The sequence below is a fragment of the Oncorhynchus mykiss genome, chromosome 28, assembly GCF_057628025.1.
Source record: "Oncorhynchus mykiss isolate SJ-2025 chromosome 28, ASM5762802v1, whole genome shotgun sequence".
Taxonomy (NCBI): domain Eukaryota; kingdom Metazoa; phylum Chordata; class Actinopteri; order Salmoniformes; family Salmonidae; genus Oncorhynchus; species Oncorhynchus mykiss.
Window position 1 is genome coordinate 38,512,846 of NC_143049.1, and position 16,109 is coordinate 38,528,954.

At 46.5% G+C, this 16,109-nt stretch overlaps 1 protein-coding gene across 1 annotated transcript; it reads right to left on the reverse strand.

Moving 5' to 3' along the window:
• Nucleotides 1-208: 208 nt before the first annotated feature.
• On the reverse strand, nt 209-11,811 carry inhbab (inhibin subunit beta Ab). Its single transcript, XM_021590092.3, has 2 exons — nt 10,723-11,811; nt 209-1,681 (listed from the first exon to the last, which is right to left on the reverse strand). The coding sequence occupies exons 1-2, from the start codon at nt 11,210-11,212 to the stop codon at nt 849-851; spliced, it is 1,323 nt and encodes a 440-aa protein (XP_021445767.3). The 5' UTR covers nt 11,213-11,811; the 3' UTR covers nt 209-848.
• Between the last annotated feature and the right edge of the window lie 4,298 nt (nt 11,812-16,109).

Here is a 16,109-nt window from a genome sequence, read left to right on the forward strand (position 1 = left end):
TCAGAAGTTCTTTCAAATATAAAAGATAATTTATACAACTTTTTTTTTTTTACAGTGTCGGAAAAAAAACTCTTCATATGTTTTTGCTTGAGAAGTCTGTAGCTGTAGTCTTCTCATCTGTTTGGTGTTTTACCGTCAATGTGATCAAGCTGGCATGAATGTTGGTATAGTGCAAATTTCAACATAATTTTTTTTTTTTTTTATGTAAAAAGACAAAATAGTTCAGAAATATTAATAATAATAAAAATAAAAAAAACGTGTTATTAATTATAAAAGTGTTTGGCTCCAGTAGCTGGTCAAACCTATTTCTTTCAAGTATCTCTCAACAGTAACAAACAACTGAAACACGGACGCGCATTTGAACTAAAACAACAACAAAAAAATTTGCAAAAAAAAGTCTTCCTTGTATACAAATGAAAAAATAAATCAAAACACCCATAATGTGTAAAGAAACATTAAAAAGAAAAACACGGTAATACTTGATCAGTTGTATGGTTTTTTCTTTCAGGGAAAATGGTTCCATGTTCATTGCAGTGCAGAGAAGCAGGAATCACATAAGTAGTCCCACTCTTGCTCTCCATTCAACAAAAATATATTCTGTATTCTCTTTTTTTTTTAAATCTGAAAAAAGAGACTTCAAAATTTCCAAATCTGAAAAAAGAGACTTCAAAATTTCCCGTCAGATAATCAGACAAAACGGACAGATCAGTCAGTCAACACATTTTTTACATGACTCCCCAAAAAAGGTATTGTTTTTGTTTGAAGGGATAAACGGCCCATCATCCCAACGGGTGTCTTCTTGTTATTGGTGAGTCTATATATATATATCTGCTCTCTTTCACTGTCTCTCATGAGCAGCCACACCCGTCCACAATCATGTTCTGGATATCCTTCTTGATGATCTTCTGCTCCTCGTTGTAGTAGAGCATAGACATGGCGCGTAGCCGCGTGGGCACGCAGCACGACTGGGTGTTCTGGAAGGGCGCGTAGCCTCGCATTCGGTAGTGGTTGATGACAGTGGAGTGGAAGGACAGCGAGGAGCCCGTGATGCTGGCCACGTGGCTGGGGCAGTCGCCCTCGCAGTAGTTGGCGTGGTAGCCCGGCGGCGCGATGATCCAGTCGTTCCAGCCGATGTCCTTGAAGTTGACATAGAACTGCCGCTTGCAACAGATGTGCATCTTTCCGTCGCACTCCAGGCCGCGTTTGGCGCGTCGGTGAGTGTGTTCCTCCGTGCCGGGCCGCAATACGACCATGAGGAAAGGCCGGTGGGATTGGTCCCTCTCTCGTCCCGGTTGCTCGCCCTCGGTCTGGACCAAGATGGGTGTGGCGCCCGCCTCGGTGCACTGCGGGCAGGAGACTCGCAGATCGATGACGCTGCCACCGGTGTCCAGGAGGGACTGGATGCTGTGCGACACGGGGAGCGTGTGCCAGCCGCTGCGCCTCGTGTCCACCATCTTCTCAGACACCGACTCCTCCTCCTCGCCCTGGGTCTCGTTGAAGGCAAAGCCTGGCGCTTTGGTCTTCTGCCGGCGGCGCTGCAGAAGCTGTATGTTCACCTTGCCCTTGCCTCGCCCTTGCCCCTTGGCCAGCTTGAGGAAGAGCCACACGTTGGCCTGCTCCACCACTGAGAGCTCACTGCCCTCCTTGGAAATGTCAAAGGTCACAGCGGATGTAGTGTCGCCTACAGGAGAAAAGGGAAAAGGTTGTTTAGTCATCACAATGAGAGCAATGCTTCAAATGTGCATAATCATTTTTGGTTAGACAACGCAGGTTTTTCTTTGCTCTTCTAAAATGACACCTAGTATGTTTAAAAGAGGCTGTACAGGAATGTAATTGCTGACTGGAGGTGTGCCCCTCTTTGTCCAAAAATGGAATTTCTGGACGAATCTGTGTGTCTGTCCATTTAGGGGACTTCTTTTGGCTTAAGAGCACCCCTAGAGGCAAAAGCCTCATAGCCTCCTTAAATATATTCAAAGGCTTACTCTAAGTATCAAATAGAGCTCTAGACTGAAGGAGAGATATTGTACATGCTTTTGACCATGGACAGTCCATTCTATTCCAAACCCATACTCTGTTTGTACAAGAATGCATTTGTTCGAGGTCTGTCGTGTCTGACTAGGTTTGGCTCGGATTTATCTTTCCCAGTCACTCTGGCATCTGTTTAGTTAGGAAAGCAACGGGCGGATTGTTGTGAGTCAGGTTACACTTTATAATAACCTCCTAGTGACTTTCATTAATACGTCTTTATAAATACTTGTGTAGATTTGAGTCCTGGAGATGCAGTGATTGGACTAGTGTATGATGTTCATATTAGGACAGCCTCATGGATACCAGACATTTATTGTCTGATATTGTACACAGTTGCACCTAATAAAATATAAAAATTAAAATATTTATATTGGTTATAATAAATGTTTCCAAAAAAAATGTAATATAGAGAGCTACCATGAAGTCTCTCTGGCCAATGGTCAACGTTGTGCAACCCATCACGCAACAACACACATCTCCAACACAGCCTCATTGCTCATTAAGCTAATTAAGAAACGCTAGCGGCCATGACTGAAGTCAAACGAGAGTTGTCTTGGGGGTGTGGTTGGATGTGGGTGTGTTATTTGCACATATCGTACAGAGGCAGAGACTGTTGTTTGTCCCCCCTGAGTCACCGTAGCAACAACATAGCCACCTCCTCAAAAATAGTAACTTCCTTAAAATAGTCTGAATTAATTTAGGATAAATTAAGAAGTCTGTAATTACTATCATTTTGACGTTTTTTGCAGTGGTCTTAGTCTTGCAATTTTACACTTAACTAAGGTGTTTGGTGTAGTATTTATCATGCTAAAAAATATGCATGCAGTCTAGTCAAGTCTGGAAAGTCGGGAAAATCTGGCTGCGCTCTCAGGACTGATTTCTGAGAACAATAACACGTCTACAACTTCCTCATCAGCCGTCCAACTATCGTAAATAAACACAAGCTACAGGCTGTTTATCAGTGCCCAAAATCACTAGCTCGCTAGCTAAGTTCCAACTCAATAAAGCTAGCAAGTAGTAGTTACTGTAGCAGACACATTGAACAGCCAGGCCACAATCAGTTTATCAAGTCACTGGTGAGTGGCAACGTGTGTGCTTAGGTGACGTTTTTTTTTTTTTTTTACAACTTTCTCACTATCTATTACCAAAGTGTGCGTCTGTCTGGCAGTGTTCGTGCATAGCTGGTTCTCTGTCGTTTTTGTCGGTTTTGGAGAAACATGTCCTGGGAATCTCATTGAATTTAATCACAAACAAACAGGAGTGTAGTGTAACACCTAGTGTAACTAAACAAAGACAGTCAACCATCAAACAGTCTGTCAAGTTTGGTCGGAATTATTTAGTACTTTTGGGGGCTTTAGCTGTTAATTAGGCATCATAAACCATAAATATATTGAAATGGGAGCAACTCATATCGCATATGCATATGCATGTACAGAAAAGCCCACCAACATTAAATTACATTCATACAATTCGTTCACACGCTACCCTCTCTATCTCTTCTCCTCCTCTATCTCTTTTTCTCCTCCTAATGAACAAATTAATAAACAAAGCGGGGAACCAAAAATAGTTTGAATGAAAAGCGCTTCAAAAATATATTAGGCTAGATCTAAAATAAAAAGAAGAAAATAAGGATCTTTCCCTCTCTAGCTCTCTGTTCTTTCCCTCTCTAGTCCTCTCTGTTCTTTCCCTCTCTAGTCCTCTCTGTTCTTTCCCTCTCTAGTCCTCTCTGTTCTTTCCCTCTCTAGTCCTCTGTCTCTCTGTTCTTTCCCTCTCTAGTCCTCTGTCTCTCTGTTCTTTCCCTCTCTAGTCCTCTCTGTTCTTTCCCTCTCTAGTCCTCTCTGTTCTTTCCCTCTCTAGTCCTCTCTGTTCTTTCCCTCTCTAGTCCTCTGTCTCTCTGTTCTTTCCCTCTCTAGCTCTCTGTTCTTTCCCTCTCTAGTCCTCTCTGTTCTTTCCCTCTCTAGTCCTCTCTGTTCTTTCCCTCTCTAGTCCTCTGTCTCTCTGTTCTTTCCCTCTCTAGTCCTCTCTGTTCTTTCCCTCTCTAGTCCTCTCTGTTCTTTCCCGCTCTAGTCCTCTCTGTTCTTTCCCTCTCTAGTCCTCTCTGTTCTTTCCCTCTCTAGTCCTCTCTGTTCTTTCCCTCTCTAGTCCTCTGTTCTTTCCCTCTATAGTCCTCTCTGTTCTTTCCCTCTCTAGTCCTCTCTGTTCTTTCCCTCTCTAGTCCTCTCTGTTCTTTCCCTCTCTAGTCCTCTCTGTTCTTTCCCTATTTAGTCCTCTGTCTCTCTGTTCTTTCCCTCTCTAGTCCTCTGTCTCTCTGTTCTTTCCCTCTCTAGTCCTCTGTCTCTCTGTTCTTTCCCTCTCTAGTCCTCTCTGTTCTTTCCCTCTCTAGTCCTCTCTGTTCTTTCCCTCTCTAGTCCTCTCTGTTCTTTCCCTCTCTAGTCCTCTCTGTTCTTTCCCTCTCTAGTCCTCTGTCTCTCTGTTCTTTCCCTCTCTAGTCCTCTCTGTTCTTTCCCTCTCTAGTCCTCTCTGTTCTTTCCTGCTCTAGTCCTCTCTGTTCTTTCCCTCTCTAGTCCTCTCTGTTCTTCCCTCTCTTGTCCTCTGTTCTTTCCCTCTCTAGTCCTCTCTGGTCTTTCCCTCTCTAGTCCTCTCTGTTCTTTCCCTCTCTAGTCCTCTCTGTTCTTTCCCTCTCTAGTCCTCTCTTTTCTTTCCCTCTCTAGTCCTCTCTGTTCTTTCCATCTCTAGCTCTCTGTTCTTTCCCTCTCTAGTCCTCTCTGTTCTTTCCCTCTCTAGCTCTCTGTTCTTTCCCTCTCTAGTCCTCTCTGATCTTTCCCTCTCTAGTCCTCTCTGTTCTTTCCCTCTCTAGCTCTCTGTTCTTTCCCTCTCTAGTCCTCTCTGTTCTTTCCCTCTCTGTCTCTCTGTTCTTTCCCTCTCTAGTCCTCTGTCTCTCTGTTCTTTCCCTCTCTAGTCCTGTCTCTCTGTTCTTTCCCTCTTTAGTCCTCTCTGTTCTTTCCCTCTCTAGTCTTCGCTGTTCTTTCCCTCTCTAGTCCTCTCTGTTCTTTCCCCCTCTAGTCCTCTCTGTTCTTACCCTCTCTAGTCCTCTCTGGTCTTTCCCTCTCTAGTCCTCTCTGTTCTTTCCCTCTCTAGTCCTCTCTGTTCTTTCCCTCTCTAGTCCTCTGTTCTTTCCCTCTCTAGTCCTCTCTGTTCTTTCCCTCTCTAGTCCTCTGTTCTTTCCCTCTCTAGTCCTCTCTGTTCTTTCCCTCTCTAGTCCTCTTTGTTCTTTCCCTCTCTCTTTTTTCTTTTCCCACCTTCCCCCCATCCTCCCATATCTCTCCCTTTCCATATCCTACTCTCACTTTGCTCAGGCTCTTTCAAAGACCTCTCCATCCAAATCTCCACATATAGCTTCCACACTGCCTAAAAGTAATTATTGGGGCTCATATTTGGATGAATGAAATGATTATACACGGCCAGGAGCCCTCCGATTCGCCTCCATGCCCCCCCCCCCACCCCACACAATCGTTAACACCCCCCCCCCCTTCTCCCTAATTCCGCCAACTCATTATTGGCCCTTCTTTAATCGAAGGTTCATTCAAAAGGGTGGTTATTTATAGTACCAAGCCATTATGCACATTTATGTAAGCAAACAAGCCAGGGAGGAATGCGCTTATTGCACCGCTCTGCAGTATACATTGGCCGACCCGCAATCAAGAAAGACTCCAGAATCGGAGCAACCCCCCCCCCCCCTTCGTTGGGTTGGCGTGCAGCGCATGACTGCGTGCTGTGGTACACGGATACACGTTTTTGTTCCGATGCATTATATTAAACCTTTCCTGTTGCTGTTTTTTTGCATCTTCGTCTGATATCATCTTTGATTCACCCACTTTGCACCTGAATATGACAATTCTTTCCAACACTAGATATGTACGTGGTTGATGTGCACTATATAAATATACAAAAGTATGTGGACACCCCTTGAAATTAGTGGATTTGGCTATATCAACCACACCCGTCCGTTGCTGACAGGTGTATTAAATCGAAGACACAGCTCAGTGACGTTCAACGTGGCACCGTTACAGGATGCCACCTTTCAAACAAGACAGTTTGTAAAATTTCTGCCACGCTAGAGCTGCCCCGGTCAACTGGAAGTGTTGTTATCGTGAAGTGGAGCAAGAACGTCTCAGCCGCGAAGTGGTAGGCCACACAAGCTCACAGAACGGGACCGGCCAGTATTGATGGGCGTAGCACTGAAATATCGTCTGTCCTCAGTTGCAACAAACTACAGAGTTCCAAGCTGTCTCAGCCCAAGAACTGTTCATCGGGAGCTTCATGAAATGGGTATCCGTGGCCGAGCAGCCGCACACAAGCCTTAGATCACCATGTCCAATGCCAAGAGTCGGCTGGAGTGGTGTAAAGCTCGCCGTCATTGGACTGTGGAGCAGTGGAAATGCCTTCTAAGGAGAGATGAATCACACTTCACATTCTGGCAGTCTGACGGATGAATCTGGGCTTGATGCATGCCAGGAGAACGCTACCTGCCCCAATGCATGGTGCCAATTGTAAAGATTGGTGGAGAAGGAATAATGGTCTGAGGCTGTTTGTCATGGTTTTTAGCTAGACCCTTTTCCCTTAAGGGAAATCTTAACGCTACAGCATACAATTACATTTTAGACAATTCTGTGCTTCAAACTTTGTAGCATATGTTTGGTGAAGGCCCTTTCCTGTTTCAGAATGACAATGCCCCCGTACACAGAGCGAGGTCCATACATTAATGGTTTGTCGAGATCGGTGTGGAAGAACTTGACTGGCATGCACAGAGCCCTGACCTCAACCCCATCAAACACCGTTGTGAATGAATTGGAACGCCGACTGCGAGCCAGTCCTAATCGCCCAACACCAGTGCATGACCTCACTCATGCTCTTGTGGCTGAATGGAAGTAAGTCCTCGCAGCAATGTTGAGGGGGGGTGGGGGCGGGGTGGGGGGGGGGGGGGGGGGGCAACTCCATATTAATGCCCATGATTTTGGAATGAGATGTTCGACGAGCAGGTGTCCACATACATTTGGTCATGCAGTGTATCTGAAGCAAGAAGGCTGCAAAGTCGAAGCGTCTGTATAAAGCTATCCCTGATGCAGTGATAATAATAATTATTGTTGTGCTTCTACACCTGCATTGCTTGCTGTTTGGGGGTTTTAGGCTGGGTTTCTGTACAGCACTTTGAGATATCAGATGATGTACGAAGGGCTTTATGAATACATTAGATTTGATTTGATTTGATGATTATTATTTAAAAACAGTTATGTAATTTTTATGCAACATAATTTTTCGAGGGCGGACCATCACACAGAAAATGGTTATCTAAATGTACGGGTTTTACTCACCAACCTTCTGGATGGTGCCTTTTGATGACCCGCTCTTGTAAAAGGATGAAAACCGAGGCCTGAAATCCCAAAACTTGGTCTACTTTCAGTTCCTCTGAACACAGAGACATTAGGGTATAGTTGTACAGTGCAGTTTTCTGCGTTGACACAAAGTGCTTGAGAGAGAGAGAGACACAGCTGGGGAACACGTGTCTCTGCTACTTCTCTGCTACTTGTCGGGGGATACTGTCTCTCTCTCTCTCTCTCTCTCTCTCTCTCTCTCTCTCTCTCTCTCTCTCTCTGTCTCTCTGTCTCTGTCTCTAGCTCTCTCTCTCTCTCTCTGTCTCTCTGTCTCCATCTCCGTCTCTGTCTCTCTGTCTTTGTCTCTGTCTCTGTCTCTGTCTCTGTCTCCATCTCTCTCTCTGTCTCTCTGTCTCCATCTCTGTCTCTCTCGCTCTCTCTGTTTCTGTCTCTCTCTCTCGCTCTCTCTGTCTCTGTCTCTCTGTCTCTCTGTCTCTCTCTCTCTCTGGCTCTCACTCTCTCTCTCTCTGTCTCCATCTCTGTCTCTCTCTCTCTCTCTCTCTCTGTCTCTGGCTCTCTCTCTCTGTCTCTCTCTCTCTCTGGCTCTCTCTCTCTCTCTCTGTCTCTCTCTCTCTCTGGCTCTCTCTCTCTCTCTCTCTCTCTCGCTCTCTCTGTCTCTGGCTCTCTCTCTCTGTCTCTCTCTCTCTCTGGCTCTCTCTCTCTCTCTCTCACTCTCTCTCTCTCTGTCGCCATCTCTGTCTCTCTCTCTCTCTCTCTCTCTCTCTCTCTCTCTGTCTCCATCTCTCTCTCTCTCTCTCTCTCTCTCTCTCTCTCTCTCTCTCTCTCTCTCTCTCTCTCTCTCTCTCTCTCTCTCTCTCTCTCTCTCTCTCTCTCTCTCTCTCTCTCTCTCTCTCTCTCTCTCTCTCTCTCTCTCTCTCTCTCTCTCTCTCTCTCTCTCTCTCTCTCTCTCTCTCTCTCTCTCTCTCTCTCTCTCTCTCTCTCTCTCTCTCTCTCTCTCTCTCTCTCTGGCTCTCTCTGGCTCTCTCTGCCTCTCTCTCCCCGACTGATGATAACATTTAAGCTCTGAAAAGTTCCTTCTGCGCCGTGTTCTTAATATCCACAACACAGCATTTCTATGTTTCTTTTGGTTGTCCCCATAAGACATCCCTTTGCAGAAACCCTTTTTGGTTCCAGGTAGAATGATTTTAGTTCTAGATAGAACCCTACATGGAACCAAAAAGGGTTCTATGGGGACAGCCAAAGAACCCTTTTTAGAGCCCTTTTTTTCTAAGAGTGTAGAGCTGACAACTCCTGAGCGTACATTCCCCACACATACGAACCCCAGACCTGTCAACATACCTCTCTGTGTGTTCCTCTCTACTGTCATCATACAGTACCTCTCTTACGTGTGCCCATCTCCCTCTCTAACTTCCTACTTCCTAAACCCATTTGGTGCGTTCATTCTAGAACGTCAACCTCACTATAAATATACAGTAGTATGGGGTTTCTGTGTGTTCCTCTCTACTCTAGAACGTCAACCTCACTATAAATATACAGTAGTATGGGGTTTCTGTGTGTTTAACGTTTCACTCCTTTACTTTTCTCCTGTCATGTAGCTGAACAGAGACAGCAACCAGGCTAGGGTTTCCCCCATTTTCATTTAGTCTATAGACATATTAATTTAGTCTATAGTCCATATTAATTTAGTCTACAGTCCATATTCATTTAGTCTATAGTCCATATTCATTTAGTCTATAGACATATTAATGTATTCTATAGTCCATATTCATTTGGTCTATAGTCCATTTTAATTTAGTCTATAGTCCATTTTAATTTAGTCTACAGTCCATTTTAATTTAGTCTACAGTCCATATAGTCCACACACACAATTGGCATGTCACATAATTTACAATTCCTTTTTCTTAATCTCATACCAACCTTTCATTTAACCTTTATTTAACCCGGCAAACCAGCTAATAACAAATTATTTATTTTCAATGACGACCTCCTAAACATATATTGAATGTGCCCCTCCAGCAGCTGCGTTTGTAATGTCTCACTGAAATCATCTAGTCAAAGCTGCAGTCGACATTCTCTGAACCGTGGGGAACTCGTGCTAGCTGAGGATGCACATAACCCCCAAACTAAGAAACTGAAAAGGGATGTCGATAAGTTTCATCTAAGCCTTGTTGACCACAAGTTCGAAGGAATCCTCAAGAGAAAGCCATAAGCACCACAGACACTTGTCAACTTTAAAACGTTTCCAGACCTAGGCAGACTACACATTTCACACACGCAGGTAGTGTGGGTTTCAGGTAGTGTGGGTTTCAGGTATTGTGGGTTTCAGGTAGTGTGGGTTTCAGGTAGTGTGGGTTTTAGGCCGCGTGGGTTTCAGGTAGGGTGGGTTTTAGGCAGCGTGGGTTTCAGGCCGCGTGGGTTTCAGGCAGCGTGGGTTTTAGGCAGCGTGGGTTTTAGGTAGCGTGGGTTTCAGGCAGTGTGGGTTTCAGGTAGTGTGGATGTTAGGCAGCGTGGGTTTCTGGCAGCGTGGGTGTTAGGTAGCGTGGGTTTCAGGTAGCGTGGGTTTCAGGTAGCGTGGGTTTCAGGCAGCGTGGGTTTCAGGTAGTGTGGATGTTAGGCAGCATGGGTTTCAGGCAGTGTGGGTTTCAGGTAGCGTGGGTTTCAGGCAGCGTGGGTTTCAGGTAGCGTGGGTTTCAGGTAGCGTGGGTTTCAGGTAGCGTGGGTTTCAGGCAGCGTGGGTGACAGGTAGCGTGGGTTTCAGGCAGCACGTTATTTTACACTACACGCCTAGACAAAAAGCTGCTATTTAGAACCTAAAAGGGATCTTCGGCTGTTCTCATAGGAGAACCTTTTGAAGAACCATTTTTTGGATTCAGGCAGAACAATTTTCCTTCTAATTAGAACCCTCTTGGATTCCATGTAGAACCCTTTCCACAGAGGGTTCTACATGAAACCCCAAAAGGGTTCTACCTGGAACAAAAAAATGGTTCTCTTATGGGCAACATATAAATTGCAGTAATGTTTCTAGCCTATGGGGACAGCTGAAGAAACCCTTGGGAACCTTTGTTTACTGCTGGTATTTATAATGAAGAGAAAACAGTGGATCGTTTCTGGTTCTTTTTCAAACCATTCAACAGGAGTAATAACTACCTTGTACCTTACCACTACCGAGCGGTGTTGGTTTAATAAATCAACCAAAACATATCCAGAAAGTAATTCATGTTATTATATAGTATAATTAACATTTTACCAAAGTCATTTCTTAGTACCTAGGAATACACTTTAAATGAAACGCTATACACACCTGGCTCGGCAAAGGTGATGATCTCGGAGGGCGGCTCGGGTGGCGGCGCCGCCCCCACGCCGCCCCCCGGCCCCTCCTCCTGGATCTCCACGCTGCCGTCTTTGCCCACGCGGCCCACGTGTAGTTTCTTGATGGCGTTGAGCAGGGCGGCGCGCGGCACCGGGTGGGTGACGTTGGGCCTCGCGCTGAGATGGAGCATGTCGAGGATGTGCTGCTTCACCGCTTCTACCATGTCCGTCGGAGCCGACGCCGATTCAGATCCAGGAGGGGCCGGGACAGAACCCGGGTCCGAGCCCAGGTAGTCACTCCTCATCTGGGCCAGCACACAGGAAGGACAGGGGGTCACCTGGATCTCCTCCACCTGCTCCTGTCCCCGTGTAGCTCCATCCACCGTCGCAAGTGATCCCGCTACCGTAGCGGAGCCACATCCTGTCTGCAGCCCAGGGAGAAGCAACGCCAGCACCCGAGCCAACGCGGCTAACGAGGGCATCCTGTGCTACAAAGCGCAGACAACTCACAGACACACACACACACTCACACATACACACTCCCTGGAGAGGGTGATGAGAGGACTGCGGCAAGGGGTGACTGAACGAGAAGCAGCACACCGGAGAGCTCTCTTCACCTTACCTCTGTTTCCCTGAAAGAACAAGTTTGAGAAAAGTACAATCCTTCTTTGAGAGTGGTTCTACAGCTTCTTCTTTGAGAGTGGTACTATAGCTTCTTTTTTGAGAGTGGTACTATAGCTTCAAAAAGTTGGATGTTGGAAAGTGGAGATGGAGGTTTTGGGACCAGGCTCTTTACTTGGTCCTCATAAACCAGGTCTTTGCTGCAGTCCTTGTAAACCACTTATCCTATCAAGTCCAGGAAAGCAGGTGTCTCCTCTCAGCTTTGTCTCCTCTCAGATTTGTAAAACCATTCCTCTTCTTTTTGTCCAGTTAGTGAAGTCTCTTGTCCACTCTCTCCAGTCTCGTGTTCGGTAGAGCGTGTCCACGCTACTTTAGTCCTTGAACAAAGTGCCTGGGATATAGGACAGTGTGTTGAGCTGCAGTAGTGATGGTGTCCTTTCCTGCTGATGTACACAGCACTGGAGAAGCCTCACTATGTCGGAGTTGAATGGCTTTGTAAAAGTGGGCAGGGTTAGAGTGCTCTCTCTCTCTTTCTCTCTCTCTCTCTCTCTCTCTCTCTCTCTCTCTCTCTCTCTCTCTCTCTCTCTCTCTCTCTCTCTCTCTCTTTCTTTCTTACTCTCAACTCTCTTTTTTATTCCCTCCCTATTTACCCCCACCTCCATTACTACTGTATATTTCACTACTTTCCTCACCATAGAGGAGGAGGAAGATTCACTGTGTCACCCTGATTAATTCTTACCACACACCAACACACACACACACGCACGCATGCACGCACACACACACACAGGGATACAGTAAGCTTTACTCATGACTCAGCATGACATCATCGTGAGTTAAAGCATGCCAAGTGTCATCACAGCGCTGATATACACATGTTGGACTGGATTCTCTAGGGATTTTCTCTTCACCCCTAGAGTCAGTTTCTTGGGCAGTGGTTTCCTTGATGATAAGTCGCTGATAAACGTGACCTGTTGGACTGTTGACTTGGGACTAGTGGCGGTCAGATAAAACAGTGAACACGTCACATGGTTACATCTGTGGGGTTCTTACAAGTCCAGTGTGCTGAGTGAGTTGTTGTTACATTTGTACCATTCGAGTGGCTTCACAAGCATTTTTTTTATATATATATATTTGTTTTACTTTGTCTGTGAACTACTGTGAAAACCATTCGTATAGGCAAGTCTGATTAGGCATAGTGAGAGTAATTAATTTCTTAATATATGGCTCTGGGCTTTGGCTATATCACAGCCTCTGCCACAGAAACAAACAGAGCATGGTGTCGGTGATTGGACCTTTATAATGCAATATCTAGCACAAACCGTTCAAAACGAAATACCTATTTACAAGAGCTAGGTAAAAAAAAAAAAGAAGAGGCTATCAGGTTTAAGGTAAGACCCATGTGCAGACTGTGTTGAAGTAACAATGTTTATTGTACCAACAGGGGAAGGCAAACGACAAGTCAAGGCGGGCAGGGGTCGATAATCCAGAGTAGTGGGACCAAGGTACAGGACGGCAGGCAGGCCCAGGGTCAGGTCAGATAGAGGTCGGTAAACCAGAGTAGGGGGCAAAGGTACAGGACGGCAGGCAGACCCAGGGTCAGGTCAGATAGAGGTCGGTAAACCAGAGTAATGGGCAAAGGTACAGGACGGCAGGCAGGCCCAGGGTCAGGTCAGATAGAGGTTGGTAATCCAGAGTAATGGGACCAAGGTACAGGACGGCAGGCAGGCAGGGTCAGGCAGAGTGGTCAGGCAGGTGAACTCGGAGTCAGGACAGGCAGGGGTCAAAACCAGGAGGGTGAGAAAAGACAGACTGGAAAAAACAGGAGCTGAGACACAAAACGCTGGTAGGCTTGAACAAACGCGACGAACTGGCACAGACAGACGGAAAACACAGGTATACATACCCAGGGGATGAGTGGGGAAGATGGGTGACATCTGGAGGGGGGTGGAGACAAGCACAAGGCGCCCCCACCACCTGGCGTCCTACCTGGGTACATACCTGGCTGAGCGGCGCTGGAACTCAGAGATGAGGCCTGGGACCAGGATGTTCCTAGCGGAGACCCAGCACCTCTCCTCCGGGCCATAACCCTCCCAGTCAAAACAGGTACTGGAATCCCCTGCCCCTGAGGTCGAACCTTCAGGAGACGTCTCACCCTGTACGCCGGTCGGCCGTCGATGAGACGGGGTGGGCCTGGAAACAGGAGACAAGGGGCAGTCAGACATGGCTTTAACTCTAGACACAGAAAAGGTAGGAACAATATGGAGGGTAAGGGACAACAGAGGACAAACAGCAGAGGGGATAATGATCTTGGAGCGCCAAAAGGTCTCGGTTTCCGGGGATGTAGGACAGGTTCCAGCCCACGATGGCACCCGTAGCCCAGTCAATGGAGGGATTGTGTTGCTGGAGCCAAGATAATCCCAATACCACGGGAACCTGCGGAGACTTAACCAGCAGGAATTGGATCGTCTTGCTGTGGTTCCTTGACACTCGTAGGTTGACGGGGGTGGTCTGGTCGGTGACCCGTCCTACAGAGCGCCCATCCAGCTCTTAAACACCCATGGGAATGGAGAGGGGTTGAGTGGAGATGCCAAGCTCAGACGCCAGGGTAACATCCATGAAACTCACATTGGCCCCAGAGTCAATGAGTACCTGGAGAGACTTGGACTGGTCACCCAACCGCAGGATGGCACGGAGAAGGGGGCGAGCAAGAGGAGACTAAAAATGGTCTTTAAGACCCACCAGAGGTGTACTCACTCCAAGGAATGAGCTAGGATTCTCGAAGGGACAGGTAGACACATAATGACCGACAGTACCGCAATACAGACGACTCTGGGTCTCAAGTCTGTGTACGCATTTTGCTGGAGACAGCCTAGCCCTGCCAAGCTGCATCGGCTCGGGAAGAGGTGAATCGGCAGTCTCCGGAGACAGCCTAGCCCTGCCAATCTGCATCGGCTCGGGAAGAGGTGAATCGGCAGTCTCCGATTCACAAAAACGCTAGGGACTTCCGGAGTTCATCAGATGCAAGGTGGGATCCCTGAGAGAGTGATGCGGACCACAATCGGACCTCTTCTCCCTCCAACGTTCCTGTAGCTGACCATCAATCCGGATGGTTAAAGCGATGAGTGAGTCGGGATCGGTTGGTAGTTCTCGGGCTGCCAGCTCATCCTTTATCTCCTCCGATAATCCGTGCAGGAACATGTCGAACAGCGGTTCCATGTTCCAGGTACCCTCTGCTGCTAGCGTGCGGAACTCCACCGCATAGTCTGCCACACTGAGGGTGTCCGGCCGAAGCTGGAGTAACTTCCGGGCAGCATCTCTCCCACAGCTAACTACTGTATATTAAATGTCAGTCTTATTGAATATCTGATCTGTAATAAACCATATCAGGTTTTTTCTACTAGAACGGGATCACAGCTAACTACAGTATATACTGTCTAGTTGTAATGGTATAAATCTCAGCGGAATATGAACAGATGTCCAGGTTTGAGGTCAATTACCCTTATTGCTTTTCATTAAAGAAAATTTGACAATTTGATCTAAAAAAAAATTGTTTACTTCCTGAACATGACTAAAATGGAATGGAATTGGCTGATTCAGGGTTGGCTGATTTCATATCTCTATGATTTTGCTATGTTCTCTTAAATCATTCTCTGTAAGTTGACTTGACTTTTCCCTCTTTGATTTTATATTTCTTTCTTTCTTACTTTCTTTTGTTTCTTTCTTTGTTTCTTTCTTTCTTTCTTTTGTGTCTTTCCCTTTCTCCTCCACTTTATTAGTCTCTCCGTCTTTACCTCCTGTGCCCTCTCTTTCATCCCAAGCATTTTTGTCTCTCCCACCTTTGTCTCTAGCTGTCTTTTCCTTCTCCGTGTAACATGATGAACAGCTTTTCACCTCTGTCTGTATTATAACGATGAATTGGTTTTGTGTAACGTGATACCTAAAGCTCTCTACCGGCGAACAGTGTGTTTTCCTCTATGTCTATCCACTTTGGAAAGATACAGCTGGTCGTTGTTGGTGTTACATAATCATCATGGGGGGGGATTGATGTTAAGAATCGTACCACTGTCAAAGGTTATACGGTGACAAATAAGACACAGGTCCAAGGACCTCTTTCCAAAACAGAAGAAAATGCTCCAAAACAGAGTAAAGTTGGAAGGTAATGGTCTCACTGGAGCACCCATCGGTGTATCTTCAATTGAACAGACCCTCCACTACCTCACACCAATAAGAGGAGAGGACACCAGACCCTCCACTACCTCACACCAATAAGAGAAGAGGACATCAGACCCTTCACTACCTCACACCAATAAGAGGAGAGGACATCAGACCCTTCACTACCTCACACCAATAAGAGGAGAGGACATCAGACCCTTCACTACCTCACACCAATAAGAGGAGAGGACACCAGCACCTTCACTACCTCACACCAATAAGAGGAGAGGACATCAGACCCTTCACTACCTCACACCAATAAGAGGAGAGGACACCAGACCCTTCACTACCTCACACCAATAAGAGGAGAGGACACCAGACCCTTCACTACCTCACACCAATAAGAGGAAGAGGACATCAGACCCTCCACTACCTCACACCAATAAGAGGAAGAGGACATCAGACCCTCCACTACCTCACACCAATAAGAGGAAGAGGACACCAGACCCTTCACTACCTCACAGCAATAAGAGGAGAGCACAGGGTGCATCTTAATAGTCTCAAGTGGTTTCCTCTGCTCCTCTCCCGTCTCTCATCTTCACC

Coding starts and splice junctions, on each gene's coding strand:
- inhbab (XM_021590092.3), bottom strand. CDS start 11,212: ATGCCCTCGTTAGCCGCGTTGGCTCGGGTGCTGGCGTTGCTTCTCCCT. Junction 1,682..10,722: donor CATCACCTTTGCCGAGCCAG/GTGTGTATAGCG, acceptor TTTCTCCTGTAG/GCGACACTACATCCGCTGTG.